Here is a 23,304-nt window from a genome sequence, read left to right on the forward strand (position 1 = left end):
GCTTGCACAAATACAAGATTGCGTTATGAGTGCAACACCTGTTTTGACTTAAGAAGTAGAGGCCAGTAGCAAGATTAGCGAAACATGCCCATAAAGGGAGAAGGTGGCTGGGCCTACGCTCTGATAACAACAGAGTCCTGTGTTTCTTTCAAAGAGCTGAAGGAACTGATGCGGTCATAATGCTGTGGAATTCATTCCACTGCTACATGAAGGCGAACTTCTGTCACTCAGCCAGAGAAGAGTGCCTGAAACGGTCTATTTTTAGCTCTCAAATCATACTGTGTTGAAAAGAAATTGATTTTGTGTCGAATATGAACCTGTAAAAACCTCGTAAAACATTCATAAATGGCAAGTTGAATCATAGATGTCATTACTACTTTACTACTTTACTACTCCCGCCTCAAGGTTATTAAAGCCAATAAATAAGGAATGAGATTTCTCCTCACTCAACAGGCAAAACATATATTTTCTGCCCTATAATTACTATATCTCCAAAGGTAACACGATGGGAATTTCAGTGAGTAATCACAAGCTTCGAGACATGTTCTGTGCTCAGACCTGGGAATCTGGGAAATCAATGGAATCCGGAGAAATTCCTTTCCTTCGGGACATTGGGTGTGCAGCTCGCAGTACTAAGGAGACTTGATCTAGGACTGATCCCAGGAATGTTCGCGCTGTAATTAGGTTTGTCAGCTTGGCAAAGTGGGAAAACGCTTTGTACTGTGTCACCTCAATGGGCTGGATATTTGTCAGGGATCAAGATGGAGACAGCAAACCCCATACCTAAGCAGGCCCGCACTGCTTGACAAAGGTGTTATTCCATGCTTAATGTGAGACACTGCAGCTGGCAAAGTCATTGTCAAATTGTCAGGGCCCTTTGGCACATTGTTCAGTGGCTTGCTGTGATTATACTGTCAGATTACTTTTGAGCTGTGACGGCTGGTGGCAAAGACTTTCACAGGAAGTCAGAGAGGAGTTTAACACCTCACGATACCAGTGGCAGTTTCCCGTTAAGCATTTTGCAGTGGTTAGTGCTGCAACGTGACGCACACAACTCTGAGCTGCTGCTCCAACAGCTTTGGTCCTCAACTGGCACTACATAAACACAAACATGAGTGCACACACACACACAAACTCACCCAGAAACACACACAGCCACGCGACTGTGGTCTCCCAGTAATAGCTTTGTACCTCTTGGGGCCTTGCGCTGACCGTTCCTGCTCTTATCTTTGTTTATGTGGAGGGTAGATCATCATGTACAACTGTGTGTGAGTGCCTGTGCACAAACTCTTGCAACAAGGTTGTTTAAAGTGCACATGCACATGTGAGTAGGAATGCAAGTTTGTGTGCATGTGTGTGTGTACGTTTATGTGCGTGTGTGTTGGGGAGGGTAATAAGGCAGTGCCTGGCACCAAAGCCAGTTGGCAATGAGCCTTAGATCCTGAAGATGAGAGCGCAAGACTTGGTTGTGTGTAAGCGTACACACACACACAGGCACACACACACACACTCTGTGTAAACCAGAGGTTAGGTGGAGACAACACAGAAGAGAGCATGCCACAAGTACTTACTGGTGCATGTGCCTACGCCTAAATGTGTGTGTTTGTGTGTGGTAAACCTGCATGCATGTATCTGAGCTCAATGAGGTCAGTCACCTGTGGAAGTCGATTGATCTTCCTTCTTCAGAAGGCCCAGTTGTCTTTGTTGATTACTGCCTTTGCCGTCCAACACACACAGATACACACACACATACTTTCAAGGTGGAGTTGTGGGAGGCTATAACTTAGCTCTGCATCTTGTATAAAAAAAACGAATCCAGGACTAGAGAAGTCCTAGAAATGCCACTGGCAGGCCGAGAGGTTAGTGCTGGGAACTGATGTATCATCGAGTGAGAAACCATCGTTTCTGGTGACCCTATATCCGATCCTGTCTACGCCTGCGGCACTCAGCCCACAGAGAGCAATGTGCCAGTGACAGCACGGCTCACTTGGTGGTCCCAGCACTCAGCCACTTACCCATTTAATAAGACAGTCTTTAAGGGGACGGAGCCAAACATATGCACGGTGTTGGTAGACATTTTTATTTTTTCCCCCCACTTTTACAAGAGCCCTTTTTGTAAGAGGCCCAGGGGCTGGCATTCACCAAGGCTGCATGTGTGTATGTCTTAGGTATCCATTTATTATCCATTTATTACTACTATTAGTCCCCTTTTCTCTCTCTCTCCCTTAACCTTAGTGAAATTCTAATAAACAATCAGGGTAGCACCATGCTGAGATGCCCTATAATGGGCTCCTAATTAGCCACTCCAAACACAGAGAGCGGCTGCTTCACGCCTCGTTTTCTGCACTCATCTGCTCAAAACTGGATGAATTGATTCCATTTGCTCGCCACTTAATGCACTGATTGTTTATTGGCATGGCTGGGGATAAAAACAAACAAACAAACAAAAAATGTCTTTAAGCTTGCAACGCATGCTCATACTAATCACCATTAAAAACAGGCTGACCTACGACGGGATTCAACTGACTTTGGAGGTTCTTGGGTCGTTCTCCTTCCCGCTGAGCCCCACCCCCCCCCCCCCCTCATCACCTCCTCCTCCTCAAACCCCTCCTGTCTGAGGTGAAGTGAAGCCAGACCAATTGGTTGAGGAGAGGTGGTGTTTTTCTTTAGACCCGAGGAAGAGAGAGAATGAGGATGTGCAGAGGGCGGAGGTAGTCATCACCTTCTCCTCAGGTCATCCTGCTTAATAAAGGCACTCATGCACAACACGTCGGAGAAAGAGAGAGAGAGGATGACGAAAGACGAGAGAGGGGGAAAAATATGTATAAGAGATGGGGCTTTACAACAAGACGAGTGAAAATAAAAATATAAAGTAAGAGACTAAATGGAATTCAAAATAAGGATTCACTTTCTAGTCTAAAATGAGATGCTCCATTATGTCTCGGCAACCATCCCACATTATTTTGTCCTCTGCGGTGAACTTCCACAGGTGTCTCAGCACCGGTGTTGGTTCACGGTGAGGTCAGTCTGCCTTTGAAACCGCCACCACATCACATGAAGGTACAGTGCCGGCTGTGTGCCTTTTGCCAATGACACCACAGCATCACGTAGAAACACAGGAAGTCAAACACAGCTGGAGTCATCGGTGAAAAACGAGACGGTGACAGACACGGTGCAAAGCAGCGCAACCGCGGCAGTCGCCAGTGTGTGGTTCGCCAGCATGTGTGTGTGTGTGTCTGTGCATGTGTGTGAGGTCTTTTCAGTGTGTGTGTCACGCTCTTCTCCCCTCCACCCGTCTGCCGAGCTCATTTCCTCCACAGGCTGCCTCCCTGCTACTTTATGAGTGAGAGCTTCTACAGCTCTCACCTCAGGACACACTTCAGTGTCTAAATGTTTCCATTTGTGGGGGAAGTGACACACATTCACTCACACCGCAGGGCACCTTCCCATAACTAACCATTTTGTGTACAAGCAGCAGTATATCATGAAAGAGATTGGTTAAAATTCGCGGTGTGTGTGTATGTGTCGGTTGGTATATTGTTGAGCCTGTGGAGGTACAGTATGTGTGAGTGTTGTGGGTGAGCAGTTCTGGACACCGTACTGTATCTGCTTTTACTGTTCATTATCATGCACCAGGTTTTTACACCTTGGGAGACTCGAACATTCTTTTTGTTCGAAACATTCATTTATTTTTCTTTGCCAACCCCTGAGAGTGGCTACAGTCCCAAATCACCGCTTATACTACACTAGTGATTTCCACCACACTCCCGAACAATTCCGTGTGACAATCAATACAGGACTAGGATCTCCCGTGCAGATCGATACAGCGGGGCGCTGCTCGACAAACCGCTGCTACGCGAGATCAACACCTTCCCACACTATCATTAGTGTCGCTGACCTTGAAGTAAAATTCAATTTCCCTCTGCGGCAACAAACCCCCGTAGCCCCCTGTAAAGCCACTTCAGAATTCAGAAGCCATTTCCGTCCTTCCAGCGCAGGCGAGACAGGATATTATAACTTATGAAAAGGGATGTATGGAGCGAAGGGATGCCGACAAAAAGAGAGGGATTCTGTTTGAGGAGGTAATTATAACATGACCCCCTTCAAAAAGGAAAGAGGGCAGAGCCTGGCAGAAGTAAATAAAAATTCCTGATAAGCAGGCTGGCAGATTTCCAGTTTCAATTAGGCTGCGTGGCTGACTATGGGAGTCTCCCATGGGGAGCTTCAGCAGCACGAGGGCGGCAGTGAGGACCTGTTGAGGGAATTCTCCCGGGGAACGGACACTGGGTAAAAAGAGAAAGGCAAATGTGCAGTGAGAGAACCAGAGATCCCATTACACTGATCAGTGTAGTGCATATGGAGCAGGCGAGGAGTAGGGAGGAACAGGGTGTTCAGAGGGGATGAGGAGGAAGAGAGCACCCATTAATACAGGGAGAATATTCCGTTTTATTCTAATGATGACACGCCAGTGGAACTTAAAGGCAAGAAGAAAAGCACCTGGTGGCCCCTGTTCTTCGCTTACATTTGGAGACACCATGAGGCTGACAGAGATACCTGTTTTTCTCGGAAATAGATTGAAAGTGAATAAGGTTGTGTGTGTGTGTGTGTGTGTTTGTGTGTGTGTGTGTGTGTGTGTGTGTGTGGAGCGGGGGCCATGGGAAGAGATGCAGCCAGAGAATCAAACCAGCATCTAAAGCTGTAGGATTGGATATGAGGCTTTGAAGTCAGCTTTATCATGGGGATTTGAGAGGGAAATGGGTAAGAAGGTGGCGTTCATATACTGGGGGGGGGGGGGGTGTAGCCTCGCGGAGTGTAGTTTGATCAAACCCTATAGGATCTCATGGGAGCTGCTAGACCTGACTATGTACGTTAAACATATTATTTACACTTCCCATGTTTGCCCTGCACAGCATGTTCACTCTCCAATCAGATGTTATTAGAGCGTCCCCTGCACGCACACACACACACACACACACACACACACACACACACACACACACACACGCCTCTCGCTCCCATACGTTTTGGCATATAATATTCATGATCTTTAATTTTGACCAGATATGGGGTCCCCCATCCTAGGTTTGAATAACATTTTGAAATATACATGTGGCCACCAAGCATGTAATGGATGCATTACAGGGATTTTCAAATGTGGTGTAATTACTTAAGTGTCTCTTGGAGAAATTGACATGTGTATTGGCTCTGTATCACATTCTCTAATGCAGCATCCATGATCCTAGACTGTAGTAAATGAACTGCTGCTACAGGCCTGTTCTCCATGTAATAATATTAAAGTCACATTTGTGATTTTAATCAGTGAATAACTCCCTTAATATAAGACTATAGTGTACATACTAGCAGGGAAAGATAATACGTGTCTTACACTGTATTCCAAGTGTATATGTGTGCGTGTGTGTGTACAGTTAGTAAAAAGCCAGATGATACTAAACATTTATGAGGCCGACGGTAAAGTGTCGAACCACAGTGAGTGTTTGATTTGAGTAAAGCACATCACAGTGTTGAATGTTGTAATGTAGCAATGGTGTCACTTTGAAATCGCAATGTAAAGATCAGAGTACCCACAGTGAGAACACGACCTCAATTCTCTGCTGAAGACAGAGAACTGACAGGTGAAAGTGGAGGCTGAAAATGATCACACATTGACAGGACAGAAAATGTAAAGAAGGGACTGATGACATTAAAAACTAAAATGGTGTAAAAATGACAAAGGGCCGTATGATGAAACAGTTTTAGCGCATGACACAGAAACATAAGGGTATGATCATGCACTAGCAGTTACGGCACACACTTCTGTTTTACATCTGCTATCCTGATATTACCTGCACCTTGACAGCTATCTGATAAAAAAAAAAAGAATCAGTCAGCAAAACTTCACCTCAGGCCTCTGTGTAGCCAAAGCAACAGAAATACACAGAACAACAAATGCACTTCTGCTGATCAAAAGGAAAAAGACTTGGAGATTTAGAGGAGTGAAAAGATGGACCCTAAAATAATAATTTCACTTACTCTCTTTTTAAGGTCATTTTCTTCTCAACCTCAACTTAATAGCAAGTGCAAAGGTGTTATATGTCAAACCAAACTGCTTTTATTGCAATATTCTTTTTCAATTTTAAACTAGCAGCAGCTTCTGAGGCCTTGTAGAATCTATGGTCAAATTCAGACCTCCTTCCAAAATCCAATATATAAGGGGAATTATTCCCCAAATTCCTGCATACAATGTAACCTGCTCATAACCTTGCTTCTCCAGCTTGAATTCATTTGAGGATCGGGTTCAGGATTCACAAGCGAGGGACTGAGGATTTGGCATGGGCAGGACTTTGTGTAAGGAGCTGGCTGTGAGCTTTGCAAGCTGTGAGAAAGAAAAAGTGACCGTGAAGAGGCTTGCAAATCTTGTTGACATTACATTATTTAGTTAGATTGCTTTTCATGAAATGATACTTAATATTTGTTCTTGATAAAGCAGTGTTGTTGTTTTTTGAAACCTAAAATTGGTTGTGATATCAAATGGTTTTAATGCCCTGCCAATAATACTTCTCTACCTCTCTCTGACTCATCCTCTCATCTGAAATCACATTATTTTATCTCTGGCTTACTTAGAAGTGAGAATAAGAAGGGAGAAGACACCCTTAAGAGCGCTAGGCAGGACAAGTGTGTGTGTGTGTGTGTGTGTGTGTGTGTGTGTGTGTGTGTGTGTGTGTGTGTGTGTGTGTGTGTGTGTTCGCAGGGCGGTAAGAATCACCTTGATTCGGTCCACCGGCCCTCTTTGAAGTGCTTGGAGCCCAGCACGGCCAGCACAGAGCCAACCGTAAGCCTTCCAGCAAAGATCGAGCCTGACCTCCCCACCAAATCATAACCATATGAACGCAAGAATTTCCACCTTAGGAGAATGCTTTCTCCCCCGTCCATCTCCCAGGGTGAGGCATTAAGTAGTGATAACAGAAAACAGGTTCTGAGAGAAGGGGAGGCACTGGGAGGTGATGGAGGGTGGAGAGGAGGACAGAAGGAAAATAGGGGTTACAAGTGTGCCGTATGGAGGAGATTGGAGACGGGGATTGTGTCCAAAAAATGTTGTTGCACAGAACTACACAGACTACCTAAAATGGAAGTTTCTCAGGGGAGGATCAAGAGATATGGTGCCCTTCGCAGTTGACAGAGTGAGAGACAGAAAATGTAGAGGGGGAGTGCAACGAGGGGGAAGAAAAAGACAGAAATGTTGAAATGTGACTCTAACTCAATAAATACCTTTCTAAACCGCTGTAGAGAAGCCTAGTGGTACCTTCACTAAGGCCTCAGGACCCACCTGCAACTGGAAATGGTTTCCTGTCTTACACAAACGCCGTTGCACCCTAATCCATGTAATTACATCTCATATTACACATGTGTAAGTACACATGTACAACATTATCGTCACACGGTTTTTTTTGTGTTTTTTTTCAATAACAGCCCAGCCCCCCTATGGCTCAACAAAACTACCACCAATGTTCATGCTCGTTAGAGAAAACAACATATTTACCCAATAAGTAGATAACAGGAATGTAAGGAGATTATTTTGCCGTGTTAATGACTTTAAACACACCCTCATGCACAGGCATCTGCCACTGAAACAAAGCCCATGTTAGACGAGCGTGATTTTGCGGCTGTGTGTGTGCGCGCGCGCCTGATAGTTTGAATAAGCCTTCCTCCGAGTGTGTGTGCAATTAGGGTTAAGACTGTTTGTGTGTGTGTGTGTGTGCGTGTGTGTGTGTGTGTGTGTGTGTGTGTGTGTGTGTGTGTGTGTGCGAGCGGCTGCGGCAGTGGGGGTTGTTAGCGGTTCCATCTGGGTCTCCTGGAAGCCGTGTGGAGTCAGGAAAACCACATCTCATAAAAGTGGAGGCAGCCCAATGTTCTACAAGGACAGAACATTACTGAGAATGTCGCTCAGGAAAACCCAGGGCTTTGGTCCACATGTTGGCTGAAAAGGCTGCGTCTCTCTTCTCCTTCTCTTTCCACTCATTCTCTCTCTCTCTCTCTCTACTTATTTTTCACTTGGTAAGGGATAAGAAAGAGGAAGGCAAAATAGACAGTGTGGAGTGTGGGAGACAGAGCTGAGACAGAGAGAGAGAGAGCGAGAGAGGAGCCAGTACTGATAGCAATTCCATCTGTCTGTATCGAACAGAGCAGTGAGCAGTGACAGGCTGCGGAGGTGGGAGGGCATCTGGTGCACATTGGCTGTGGGTCTGTCTGGAAACAACCACGGGAGAGGAGAGAGGGATGAGTAGAGGGAGGGAGGGAGAAAAGGATGAAGGGCCGAGGAGTGGAGAAGGTGAAAGTCCTGACAAAGTGAAGGGCAAAGAATTCTGGCAACAAATAAATGTGTCTGTGTTGTTCACATAATGCCTTGGATTGAACTTCAGCCAGGGGGAGACAGGGGTGAAATAGCAGAGACATAATGCAGTGAAGACGGTAGAATCAAATATCACGCACGTAACTTTCTGTCATTTTTTCATGTTTCTTCAAATTACTCGAGTTGAGATAATTCTCCGGCCTCTCAGACTCACACAACCCTTTTAAAGCCTTTCGATGATGTGGGAAATAAATAGTCTTAAGCCTTAAAGCAAGGCCGTTTTACTTTGTACATATTGTACTTTGTAAATTATATTTCAAGGTAATTTTCTGTCAACAGCCAAATGCTAACGCCTGTTCTGTTCCTTTTTGCTTAGTTTTGTTTTCAGGCAGACTATATAGGGCAAGATATCAAACCCCAAATTGCTCCTGAAGGCCGTGCCATCAGTGTGTGTAAATAAGCAGTAGTTTACATCCTGATGGACAGCTTGTATCATCAGTGTCTGCACGCGTGTGTGGATGTTAACATGTAGTGTAAAGTGATTTGCGTAAAGGCTATATATAAAATGCAAGTCCATTTACCATATGTACAGATTCAAGACTATTTAAGTATATTTTAATGTAGATGTGTATGCAGTCAGACACATATGTCAACTCGGTTAACTTGAATACGTTATGGAGAGCTGTGATCAATTGATCTAAAGAAGCGGCAGATCCCACTTTGTTAACAAACGTCATCCAGCCAGCAAAACCATGTATTTTTACAAAGTAAAGTTGGCTGTGTGAGTTTTCAGAATATTTCCTCGAACACGAGACTACTACTGCCATGGTAACGGACATTGCAAAGGTCATTCAATAACTTTTCAACTCTTGAGAATGTGATGACAGGAGGGAGTTATTCTCTTCCGACAGCAAGAACGTGTTCATTGGGAACTTAGATTCAGCTGGACACATAAACAAACCTGCGTGCGTACATTTGTTTATGTTTAATACTGCAGAAACTGTCTGTATGGATTTGCTGGTGTACAAGTGTGTTAATACTATGAGAGAGCAGTTTGTGGACTGAAGGTCAGGCTTCAGACGGTTTATAGAAGGACAGGCGAGGGAGAGAAAGACAATCATTCATTGTAATGGTTATTGACGTCATGTATAATTCCTCTCCTTTACAAATCAAAATTCCAACCGCTTGATAAGCCGTTTCATGTTTAATAATATTGATTTATTTATTTAGTTAAAGGAGCCTATTACAAAGATAAATTGCACAGTGTACGCATATTTAGTCACGCCTCTACAATGTGTTTGCGAATGACATGCAGTGAATGGCAGTGAGGACGGAAGAGGGCAAAGTGTATCTCAGAGGTTGACGTGAATTAATTCCTTCTGTAAATCAAAACTTAAACGCTAAGGCGACGTATTTGTAGTGTTACTTTACTGTTGAGAGTTTATTCTGCAGGGTAATCTACACTAAAGTAATGATGCTGGTTTTCCAAAATGCGATGGTACGCAGGGCGGTGATGAGACAGCACTGATGCTTCTGATATGAACGAGCAAAACACGAGTGGTTGGCTAGAGTTGTACATCAATGTATACGTAAAGTACACGAGTGTTCCGCTGTATGGAGATATCCTAAAGATCCTCATCGGGAGAAAACTGTTTTTGGTGATGTAATCCTGCTCAGCAGTGTCCAGGTGGAGGAAGCACAGAACGTGGCAACCGTAGAGGGAAGCACCAAAATCACCGTGAGCACGAAAGACAAAGTTGTTTTTTCCGCAGCTGTGCGATTTGCACTTGAAGAATATAAATGAAGATAAGAAGAAGTAGGCTGAGCATCAGTGGGTGCCACAAACACTGGCATTCACTTCCCTAAACGAAAGCACGAAGAGTAGAACGGTGTCATGAAGGGGGTGTACAACGTGATTTTGAGCAACGAGGCCTTCTCTTTTCTAATATGACTACTCCGTAGGCCTGCCAGCTATTGAAATCATGTGTTGGTCTGAAGGCAGAATACTGATGCCAAGCTGTGTCTGTGTTTTCCGGGGGTTTTTCTCTGTTTGATTGGTCGAATATAAGTGTGCTTTTTTTTTTCCCTTCTTCCTGCGCTGCATACATTCAGGTGGTCAGGCATCAGAGGAGCTGCAGGTAAACTCTGTCAGCTCGATGTCCTGAGTTCTCTGGCGCATCACTGACACCCAAACACACTGACACCCAGCAAACGCAATGCACCAAACACACACACATTCCTTTCTCGATCTAAACTTATTGTGACGCATTATGACACAGTCGAAATAAAGGGGGTTGGACAAAGAGAACAAGTGAAATGTGTTGTAAGTGAGGCTTCTTTTGAATATAATTTAGAAATAGGTGCTGTATTTGATGTATAATTACAGTGATTTATAGCATATCTCATTACAATATCAATTAAAATACCAAAACATTTTTATTCAAATTCTAAATCTGTGAGTTTTCGCAGTAAAGTAATTTATCATCGAATGATGTCCCCTGACGTCAAAATCAAAAAGACAACGTCGTATCTGTGGTCTGAAATAGTGTTCTACTCATTTCATCTCTCTTTGAACGCGGCATGCTGGTGGGGGGGGGGCAAACCCCTGACACAAAGCGTTGGCCGGAGGCTCGAAGGAAGATGATTGAATTTCATAGCTACTTACAGGCTAATAGGGCCGTACAATGACTACTTACTGTCCTTAAGTGACTGGCTGCTTCTCGCCGGCACGCGGCCCCTTTGAAGCCCTTCTGAGGAGATCTAGAGGATTTAGCCGGTAGCGTGACATGAGGCTGAGCAGTTGAGCGACGATGCTCCCACCAGCTGACTATTAGAGCCAGCTGATGCAAACTCAGAGGCTACGACGATGAGAACCACAGTGCTCCGATGGTTGCACAATGCAAGGCCGTATCGCTCTGCAGATTTGGAGCGTTTAGTTATGTTTAGTCTAGTTTAGTAACGGGGAAAATATTGAAATTCATTTTTTTTTTTAGAGTGGAAACTGTCAGCCGATTAATTAGTTAGTCAAAGGTGATTAACCAGCAAGAATTTAGATGATTGATTATTATTTTAGTGTTAAATATTCTAAGCAGATTTGCTGCTTGTCTGTTTCATATTATTTCAAATTTAATAATTTCGGGTTTAATGTTCACAACACATTTGAGGATCATCTTGGGTTCAGACATTTGATCGACCAAACCATCAGTCAATTCGGTTTTATTGATAATTAAATAGTTTTTTGTTTCAATTAGGAAAAATAAGCAAATGTAATTTGAATGTAAAAATGGCCCAAACTGGTTAATATTACTGAAAAATATAAATTGATGACTGGGAATATTATATTATATTTCTTTAATTTACCAGATTTTCTGATATTTATAATTGTTAAATGTATTTTTACTCACAATTGTTTTTATTAACTGTAAATTGTAATCTCAAATGGCAAACCATATTTTCTACATGAATGTAGTTCCATATAACGGCTGGGCTGCTATTGTTTATTTTGTGTGTGTGTGTGTGTGTGTGTGTGTGCGTGTGTTCTTAAAGACTTTAAGAAAACGGGACTGGGTCTGCGAGTGCTTTACTCACAGAAGCTGTTTCCACATACAAACCACCCTCTCCTCACCATGCTGTTCCACTTACACTCTTGGAAGACTAAACCATGTACGCATGCAGATAAGCACATGTGCACACAACAGACACACACGTATACACACACACACACACACACACACACGCGCGCACACACTAACCGCATGCACATGTTCACTTGCTCTTAACTAATTCATTCAGGAACACTTTGGTTTGGGTTTCAACACCAAAACCTCCGTACCTTTGATTGAGAAATGTGTCTGACTGCAATTATATGGGAGGGAGTATTGGAGGGAAGGATAGATGGAGAGAGGAAACGCACTACAGTGGTTTTATAGTTTGCTGGCATGACATTTTTTCTCCTCTTTATTCTATTTTTTTGTTTTATATTCCTTTCCCAGCGGAGGGGCATAGTGTTTACAGGGCAGGGCAGACTGAAGTAGAAGTAAAAGCAGGGAAAATGTGAGGAAAATGGATGGGCAATGGGACTGAAGTGGCTTAGATTGTCACTATTGTGCTTGTGATCAATACCTCTCAAAATAACTGCAGTGCCGGAGAAATTTGTCGATGCACGTGGTGAGAAGTAATGGGAGTGATCACTGCGTACATTATTCCCACTTTCAAAAAGCATCGCAAATTGCCAGCAAATAAAAGCATGGGCAGGGATGCATTTGTGCTTAAGTATAGAGGATGCACCGCTAATACTTGGTCTTGACATTTAAACGAAACCTATTTGATGCTTTACACGTGTAGCATGCGTGTTGGTCACTGACCTGCAGTATGTAGCCCCTGACGTAGTCTCGGAGGGTCCAGCCCAGGCCGTGCAGGATGTGCAGCACCTCTTCCTGCTTCAGCACGGAGAAGAGGCGGTCTAGAAGGATCTTGAGCCTGACGGGTACGGCCTGGGTGCCGTACAGCATCAGGCTGCTGATATCGAACACCACATTGGACTGAACGATCTCCACCTGGGTCGGGTGGTACAGGTGCTGGGTGCTGAGCTTGTCCAGAGCTGCGGGAATCACCGGGTGACAAGATGAGAAACAAAAACAAAGAAAAAGGAAACTCACACACGATAAAGTTTCCTCCTCATCTCAAATCTTCTTTCGGGGGCTACTGCACGGTCAGCACTAGCTGATAAGAACATATCAATCAGATAAAAGCAATGACACTCATGTAATTATCTGCCATTCTTTTCATCTAATCTAATCTCTTTCTCTTTAACATTCATGCTGCTCTGACATCTCCCTTTCTATTCGCTTCCAACCTCCATTACAGCCAAACTGTTTTAAATCTCATTCCTCTCTGTTTGTGGCTGGACTTGCATTTCTTGTTGCTACACTTATTTTATCCGATTTATTTATTTCTAATCAGGTGTGTGCTCAAATGGTTTACGTACTATGAATTCAAGGAAGTAGGTCTGGTTTCAGAAGTGGCGGCACAATGAAGTCAAAGGTTCAAAAAAAGTAATTCGTCGAGATTAATCGCGAGTGCATGTCAGGTTTTGTTATTGCCCCCTGTATCGCAACCTCAGTCACCTCTTTCTCCTCTCCGGCTGTCTGCGCGACACCTGGTCGACTCTCTCTTTCTTCCTCTCTGTCTCAATCCCTCTCTCTCCCCTTCCCTCATACCTCCCCCCCCCCCCCCCCCTGTCTGTCTGGGTGACACCTGGTTGGGTCTCTCTCTGATCCCGGGACGGCTTTTTCCTGCTGACGAGCGCTTTGCCTGACAACACACAGCGCAGCCAGACACGAACATAATAAAAAATGAAGAACTACTTGTCAGAGTCCCTGCCAATGCCGACATGAAATGAAAAGTGGTGGAGAGGAGAGATGAGCGCCTGACAGTTCAGAGGGAGAGATTAAAAAATAGTCAATGGGGTCCTGTGCGATCCGCTGTAGGGCCCATGGCTCACTCTCGTGCAGACGCAGGCCAAACAGGTGTTTTCTTTTTCACCCTCCTCCTTCTCTTTGTACTTTCTTGCCTCCTCTCCCCTTTTTTTACACCCGCGTGAAAAACTCATGAGGTGTGGTCTCTCGCTTCTCTATCTGTCGAGTTTTGTTTTATTTTTTTTTGTTTTATTTTTTTGGCAAAAAGGTGCAAAAACAAGACAATGAAAGCAAAGTTTCTTCTACTACGGAAAATGAGTAAAAACATTTGGATTTCAGTACATTCACAACCACAGACAGAGAGAAGCTATACTGGCTGCAGCAAATACAAAATGACACAAAACATTAGAGATGCATGTGTTGTAATTTAAGTAATTTATTTTGAATGAAACCATATTCAGATAAACCTGCCACCCTAACAAAGAATTGACTCACCGTGAGCTACCCAGCCATGTTTGCACTGGTCACATGTCCGTAGGTGAATCTTCCCTGGCTGGAAACACTCACATGTGCAGTTCACCAGTGTGCAGCGAATGGCCTGCAGAGACAGAAACAGACAAATCCACATCAATCACAGCTCAAGCACAGAGGAGAGATGATAAAGCAAGGACTGAGAATGAGCGGTTATCAGCTAACACAAAAAAAAAGAAGAAGCACAGGGAGAAATGATCAGACTTCCTTAAAAATGTGACAATTGTGATAAAGAAACTACTATTTCATTCCAATGCATGAATGTGCTGCTCCATACTGTCATTTCCCAGAGTTCATGAGAACCGACAAAGGACTTCCCCTCCTAAAAATGCAGAAATTGAACTTGTTTTGACTGAGGCTCCATTACTCAACACTGGAGCTGCACTTAGTCTGACCCCGGGAAGCTTTTAGTCGTGAGAGGTTAAGTGTCCAGACTTGACGAGGGCAACTCAGTACACAGCACAATGCATGGTCTGCCTAAGCCTTCATCAGGGGCTGTTAAAAACTCAAACAGAAATCCAGGTGCTTTTTTGCAGCGAGATGATGTTTCACATTCTTCAAACAATAAAGAGATTGTACAGCAGGGAGAAAATGTACGGTATATATACAGAAATCCACACGAATGAATACAGCTCTACCGTCACAAGCGTCGCAGCTGCAAGCCGTACATTTTACACTGACATGGAGAAACAAGAAGACAGAATAAAAGGAGTCAAAAGAGGAAAAGGAATTAGAAACATGAATCTTAATAAGCACTGGCAGCCCTTTGTTTATCAGACATGTTTTTGATGAATTGATGGATAAAGATAGTCACACTCCTGCAAACACCTAAACTGCCTCAAAGAGAATCTGCAGATGCAGGGGGATCTGTGCAGCAAACCTTGCTTATGGAGAAGAAATATTGGACCCGTTTCACTCGTAAAGCACGTCTCTCTTTTTCAAATCAAATACTGTATTTCCTTGTTAAACATGTGCTGCAAGTGTGTTGGCTGCTGATGTTAGAATTAAATAGTTAATAGCTTGGCACAATAAACAGAAATTCCACTCGATAAGGATAATGTATTTTACATTTGGCACATATGTTGTTGAGTCAGTGGCGAATGACTTAGGCGTGTTAGTTATTTAGGCTGTAAAGGAAAACAAAAATGTCTTTAGGAATGCTTGAGGCAGGACGTTAGGGTGTAGTGTACAAGGTGACTGCTGTGAGTGGTTGCCTATTTATTTTCACAGGAAAATCCTAATAATCCAGAACTCAGGAAACTTGTCATATTTTTATGCGACGGCACCATTCGTAGAGATCCATGTCAAGTTGCTTGTCCTCAAACCAAAGCTACTTATAAGAGCATGACACTTTATGAATTTACAATCCGTACTAAATATGCTATCGCATATTGTCTCGCTGTGAGTCTCATAAGGCAACGGCGTGACAATAATGTGACACAGACGTGCACACGGAGGATCGTAGGTTGGAGTCCATGTCTGCGCCAGCAACCTATATTTCACAATGTCTGAAACAGTCGATCAGCACTTCCAGATAGAAAAGGATCCGCAGCACAGATCAGCCTTTACGTCACACAGCTGAGGTCAAGGCACGATTAGAGGTGACCGAATATTTGTGCTCTTTCCTTCTGTGCCCCAGTATTGACCCGAGAGCACATGCTGGTGTTCAGCAGCAGGAAATGGCCTTATCTACTCTGTGGATTGGACCAATATCCTGTAATTCAGGATATGAAACCCAGCTCACTCATAATCTACTAAGGGACCATAAACGAACTCAGAATACCCCCCCCCCCCCCCCCCCCAGCCCTTGCTCGCCCTAAGGTGTCGTAAACCAGATTAGTAACTGGAGGTGTCAAAATGAACATGGGCAAATCCGAGATTAAACACAACATTACCCCACTTCTAACCATGTCACCTCTCACTGTTTGACACCGGATGAGACAGGAGGCTGATATTATTTGACTTTTCACCATTTTTAAGCTCTCCAGGTGCACGCACGGCAATCCTCACCGTGTGTGAGGATTACATGCCATGTGTCAGTTTGAGTGTACATACATTATGACCTGAGCCGACGTTCTTATCCAGAGCTACGTGCAATGAGTGAGTTCAGCGTTCGACTCGAGGACACTTATGTAGCAGACATTCATTGACCAGGCATGGCTCAAACCTTTCCGACACAGGCTGCACTCAGAAAGCTGTTTTATTTTCCAGTTCTTCACATTCAAATGCAGTTTCCGACGACATATTGTCACCATGTAATATACCCATAACGTAGCCTACAATCTTGTCACCAGATCTTAATTATGGTTATGGATGCATCTACAATGTGTTTAACTTAAATTGAACTTAAATGGTCAGGAAACTGTTGTTGCACTGCTCTCTAGAAACCTTCAACAATGCTAAGAACTAAAATAATACATTTTTATTAGTTGCGATTCCATACCAGAAATTTTGCCACAGACGAATTTCCCCTTTATAGAACTCTTTTTGTTTTTTTTTGCAAACTCTATTATGGAGTACCCAAATTTAGCACGGTGATGTCACACAACACAACCCTATTCTAATTACCTCTCTGTGCGGCAGCAGATGGAAATAAACAATTGGAAATATCAAATGCACCTCTGCTGTTTATGAGCTCGGGTCTGACAGCTGACAAGATAGTTAAGGGGCGTCTAATACGGCAATTAGAGCGTGCCACTGTCTGCGGGGCTGCTGCTGTGACAAGGCGCCCTCTAATCACTGACTTATTACGCTGGCGAGCAGCACCTCTCATATCTGGCCCATTAAGCAGACAGCAGCATTAAGGAGCATTAAAGCAGCAAGCGCCCTCAACTGAAGAGGCACTGACGGGAGAAAAGGGAAGGGAGAGGACGTACTCTGCCTGTTATTTTCTTGGGATTCATTTGCGCACTGTTCCACGTTCAGTTAGGAACTTGTAAGAGAAGCGCAACATGGGAAATGTTTGATATGACGGCATCAGAATTGATCACACAGAATAAGATGAAAGATTACAGAGTGATTACAGACGGGGTTTTTTTAAGAGAGGCAGCAGACGGATGTGTCAAAGATGGCCATCAAAAGCAACATCATCAAGGATGTGAGTTTGCCTGCGTGTGTGGCTTGTCAGAGGAAACAAGTAAGACAGAATCATCATCAAGACTTCTTCTCATGATTCTCACGTACTCAAAACTACTCTGCTTCTGTTGCCAGCTTGGATCTGGGCTGCATTTGGCCGTGGCTTAACCTGTGTCTGGCCTGAGCCGGGTCAGGGACATGCTTGGGCCCGGATCCCACCGCTACACTCGCACATATTTGTCACAGCAGGCAGGGGAGGAGGCTATGTTATCTGAGGCCCGGCCAGATACACAGCATTAGTCACTGTGCTAGCGTCTCGCCAGGGTTTCCTCTTTGGCTTCCAACGAAAGAGGAAACCGGTGAGGAATAGGACAGAGGGGTGTGTGTGAGCGAGTGTGTGTGACTTCGTAAATCTCGAGAAAAATGAGCAGCTCGACAGTGAAAGTTGTTAGCGAGTGAAGAAAATCCCACCGTGCTGCAGTAATTAGAGCTAGACAACAGTCAACACTCTCACACAGCTGCCGCGTTACCGCTATGGTCAACAGCTTAACCTAGCTGCGTTCAGAAAGCATCGTTTTCAACCCTTATCTGGCTCAAGTGTGTGTGTGTCTCACTGCTGGACTTTGTTTAGCTGGGGGCTTGATGTTTCATGGATGTTTTGCTTGGCTCACAGTCCCTGTCCCAGCCCAATTGTATAAACACTGACAGTCAGCAATGGCCAGCATCAGTCTGGGGAGGACTCTCAATTAAAAAACTGTTAGTGGGACAGATGGACTGAAGAACTGCGGGAAAGAGGAGCTGCAGAACAAGATGGATTCAGCCTGGACAGCCGGGTCCAGTATGGATTTTAAACAGACTGGGAAAGACATGGCAACATGGCCCAGAATCACATGCAAATGAGTCCCAAGCAGCATATGTAGAGGTCGACAAAGACAGAGACTATGAAGCCATAGGACTGATTGTGCTCCTAAAATGCGATCCTGTACAACAGTTTTACTACCCTGTCATATTTTAAAGTTGACGTTGTGACATTATGCCACCGAAAACACCACTAAAACACCACTAGTCCCTTTCAGCCTCTCTGTATCCTCCCTTGACAGCGTGCAGTGGAAAAGCCAACCCAGACAGCTGCTCGATGCTGGTCGGGTATTGTTCCTCCTACTTTAATTCAAACCGTTACCATGTTCAACACACAGCCACAGACCACATCTCTTGTTTGGTGAGTTAAGCAAAGCCGAGATTTAAATGGAAACCCTGTGTGTACATGCGCATATGTGTGCGTCTTTGCAGCAGCAGCTTCGGATTTAAATTTGTTTCTGCTTAGGGTCACTGTAAAACACTGGGAGCATCTTGTCCTCTCTTCCACCCACAAGGTATTATCTCATCCATGAGTTAGCTGCTGAAATGCCGTCAATTTCCTGCCAGAAATGTGCAGCCAACGTGTGAAGGAAAAGAGGCACAGCAGCTTTGCGTCTCATAAAACAAGGCCCTGACTCCGTCAGATAGATCAGGACTTCACGATGTTCATATTGGAAACAGGTGACAAATAAAACACGGCAAATAAAGAAAGTCTTTGGAGTCAGACACAGCACGCCACAAAATACAGGGGAGCAAATACCTCATGCCATGGCTAATTTTTGCTTGTTTGATTTCATACATTGGATTTGACTTGAAACAGAGCTTTCTTGCCTCACAAAGTGCTACAAAATAAACAATGATTCATCACGTGCACACCGACTTCAGTGTAAAACTGTTGTACTGAACTGTAGTCGACAGACTAGACGAGCTTCTTCCCTCTGGAATTCCCCACAGTGTAAGGGCCCGTCCTCCGTGTCAGTTCTGGTTTTGCAGCCCAGCGGCTGGCAGTCACAGAGCCAGAGGTCCCTGTCCTTTGTGCAGCTGTGCGTCTGGGCTTTGACACGGGGCAGAGCGACCAGAGCTATGCTAATGGGAACCAAATGGGGCGTGAGTCCCTGGTGGATTACAGAAGGAGAAGAGAAGCATGTGTTTTCATGTATTCATGTGGAGACCTGGGACCCCTCTCTTTTCTTCCTCTCTTTCTCCTGTCTTCAAGCCAAACGAATGGAAGCAGCCATGTCTGTTGTTTGCACGCACCCTTAATTAATGCTCTTTGTGACTTGACAGATTTTGAGACTCCATGTCAATCAGTGAATGTGCCTCACATCTAATTCAATTCATGTAAAGAGTTATCACAATGTTTAGATTTAGCGCCATTTGAAGGCATGTTAGTAACTGTGAATTACCCAAAAGGGCCAAATTTGGAAATGAAGTGAGCATGGTAAAATAAACATTTAACAAAGACTGGGGAATGATACAATTAACCTGTGAACATATTGTGTCGAAGAAAAAGAAGTTTCAGATGTTTGGCAGTGCCTCTCAGATTGTGTTGTAATTCACCTGCTATTACTGTCGCAAAGTTGTGTCTTGATGTAGCCATGCTAGGTCCTGCTGGCCTAAAGAATAAAGGGGTCATCACTTCAAGCCGGCTCAATTGGGCCGAAGTGATAGAAAATAACAAGTCTGGTTGAAATGTAATAGATTACAAGATTACTGTTGAGAGATAAAGTCACAGTTTGGCAGGACTCGCTGTTTTTCACAGTTCCCCGCCTTTTGGTGATGCCATCTGACACATGGAACCCTTTCTCCCACCTTTTTGTGAACACACGCAACATGTGGGATTGCTGCCTGCTAATGAAATTGCAATACAGCCGTCATTGATACAAATCACTAATCAGGAACATAAATCTGAAGTTCATAACTGGACAATCTCAATAACTGAACTGTGAGTGTTGATGATATCTTTCATTCCAGATGACGTCCAGTTTCACCTTTGACCGGAGGTCCAGTCCTGTCGTCTTACGTTTGCCAGCCGTCAGATGTGACTCACGCTCTGAAACTCCTTTCACATACACAGGCACAACACCCGTCGTATTACTCCACAATCCAGCAAGCAACATTCCTGCTTCCACCATTCCTGACTTTTTTCCATGTGGATTGACACAGTCACAGAACCACCCCGAAACATTTCAAATCACATCAATGACGAAACTCTCAGTCTGACTCACTCGCATGATAAATAGCCGTGCGTGTACTTCGGGACAGTCATGCTTGTTTATGAAGTGAACGGGAAAAAGGACCCAGCTGGCTTTGATATTGCGAAACCGAGTAGCAGAAGGGGAATAATATCCCAATACTGGACAGGAACACAACCCTGTGATCTGGCTATCATATGCCATGCTCTCAGTCAGTGCAGCCTGTATAGATGGAGAGCTGTACCACAGCGTTAACACTGGACTACACTGTCAGTTCAAATACCCAAGCATCAAGGGAGCAGCAGTTTCTCCCATCTTTTGTGTAGACAGCAGGTCCAGGCAGAGGCCCCCCCAGTCCAGGCCCCTGGCCCCTCTCAGCTCTCCTCAAAGCATTTCCCCAGCCAGAGATCAAACCATCTGCCCAGTGACAGACCTCTGGGTCCACAGACACAAGGCCAGGTTCAAAGAAGGGTGCTAGGGGAGGCAGGGAGGGGATGGAGGGAGATAAAGAGCGAGAAAGAAGGGAAAGATGACAAAAAGGAAGAGAAGTGAGATAGCAAAGGGGAGCAGTGGGGGGGGGGGGTGGGGGAGTCAGGCAAGCTGCTGTACGGGAAAGGTGAGGAAGAGGTGTTGCGGCAAAGGTGGAGGAGGCAGAGGAAAGCTGATGAGGGGAGGTATAGAAGGTAAAAAAACAAATGCTGTGCAAAAGATATAACTTTTGGAACAAGTTTATTTTATATGATAAACTGAACTCTATGTTGGTGTTACAGTTCAACTGAATATCGAAATGAATTAGACTGCGTGACCAATATCATCGACTGGTTTTATCGTTTAATAGTACTATGGATGGCCTGCTCAGTACATATGTCATAATTCTTTAAGAATTTAAAAGTTCTTATTTGTTTCTTCGTCTCCCCAAGTGTCTAAAAAACAAATTAAATCTACTTGGAGAAAGGAGAATCCACTTGTTTGAGAGGCTGCAACCAGCAATTATGTGATCATTTTGCGTCATAAATCAATTCAACGATTAATCAATAATCCAAATGTCACTTAATTATGTGTTGAACTAATTGCTTTTCGCAAGGAAGTCAAATAAAAAGCCAGATATTCGCTCTGCAAGTTGTTTGGCTTTGCTTTCTTCAAAGACACGCTCCCTTATCACTGGTCATTGTGTGGACAGGAAAGGAAAGAAAATGAAAGAGGTTGTTGTCGTCAATGCATCCTCGATCTGCTCTGACCTTCAGCCTATCAGAAGGAGCCAGATATGGACAACTCCCTGTCAGACTTGACACCTGCACTCGCTGGCCCTTTGGTTGCCCCCGCCGAATGCAAATATCACACTGAGGACCAGAATGCTTGCTTTCTGCCTGGAGACTTGAGGGAGTGACATGACCACACAGTACGACCGGACACATGTTTGAGGTATAGGAGCGAGGCAGTAAAGGGAAGGGGACAGGAGAAAAATGGAAGGAGTGGTGGAGGGGGTCGGGTTGGTGGAAATGGAGAGAGGGGAGAGAAGATGACCGACATCGTCTGCTCTTTACTTCCCTCCCCATCTACACCCTAACACAAACAGAAAGTATTAGTCAGAGCCCAGACATATTGCCGACCCATCTCTGCGAGGGGACATCTCCATAGCGATCATTGGTTGGCGTGGGCGACGGTACACACACACACACACACAAACGGTGCAGACTTGAAAGCAGCGTGACGACAGGAGGCCAGCACTGCTGAGACTCCCCCAAATTGACATTTAGTCATCACACTAGTCTACAGGGTGGGACTCTACCTCCTGAACTGCACACATACAAACGCCCACACACTCTCCCACATTCCCTCTCATGCAAACATGCACACACACACACACACACACATGCACACACACGCTCAGTGATTTCCCCCACTCAAACTAGCTTGCAGCCAGAGAATTCTTGGAAGAGTTCCGAGACGTAATCTTGCCAATAGCTCTTTATTTCCTTTGACCATTTTTAATGTAAAAACGGCTGCACTAATTGTGTGTAAGCAATCTCCAAATTATGTGTATGTGTTTTTTCAACTAAACCGAACACTACTGCAGACAGATTGGCTGGTTTTCAAGACACACGACTGGGCAATAATATTTGTTTCTTTCCACAGAGTTTTGTTCAAACAGTGTGTCAGCATGGTGGTTTACTTGTAAACACCTGGGCCTGCAAACCCAACAGCTGCAGAAACACAACAACTATGTATAAACTATGCTGAACTAGGAATAATTGCTCTCTTCAGATTATTTGCAACCAAGTGCTATCCACCGACATTATTAGAATATCACAAAAAGTGTCAGAGCAACAAGAAGAAAGAAAAATCAATGCCCAGATTGTTGTTATTTACAGATTTGTGCAATCATTTACCTCAGCCAGCATAGCGAGAAGACTCCCGATTCAGTTTCGTTGTTCACTCCAGCAACACTCCAACAAAAAGCTGCAACTTTTATTCGTATTTACAGAGCCAGTCGGCAAATGACAAAACAGGACACAAGACGGAGATATGGACAGAGAGGGGAGGGAGAGGAAGAGAGAGTGTTTAACCAATGGCTACATTTCTGCAATGACAAGCATGTCACTCCCAAAGCCACACAATGAGGGAGAGTAGTGAGGAGTGTCTTTGGACGACTCTGTGTGCGTGTGTGTGTGTGTGTGTGTGTGTGTGTGTGTGTGGTGGGACAACGAGAGAGAGGGAGGGAGACGGCAAACCAAAGGAGTCCATCTGTGTGTCTTTATCAGTCTTACAAAGTTCACAGATAGAGGAGCTGAAGTGGAGGCTAGACGCTGTTCCAGAGTCACAGGTCATAAAGAAGACACAGCTCAAGGAGGTGGGAGGGAGGAAAGAAAGAAAGAAAGAA

The 23,304-nt window shown here is 44.4% G+C and overlaps 1 protein-coding gene across 1 annotated transcript in view; it reads right to left on the minus strand.

The window, feature by feature from the left end:
* bnc2 (basonuclin zinc finger protein 2) overlaps positions 1-23,304 on the minus strand; it is a gene marked incomplete at its 5' end in the record, with an annotated part of 91,976 nt that overhangs the window by 31,017 nt on the left and 37,655 nt on the right. The window contains 2 exons of the mRNA XM_079278986.1: positions 12,712-12,947; positions 14,260-14,362. Coding sequence (XP_079135112.1) covers positions 12,712-12,947; positions 14,260-14,362 — 339 coding nt within the window. The remainder of the gene's footprint in view (positions 1-12,711; positions 12,948-14,259; positions 14,363-23,304) is intronic.

Source organism: Melanostigma gelatinosum, assembly GCF_949748355.1.
Source record: "Melanostigma gelatinosum genome assembly, chromosome: 11".
NCBI lineage: Eukaryota > Metazoa > Chordata > Actinopteri > Perciformes > Zoarcidae > Melanostigma > Melanostigma gelatinosum.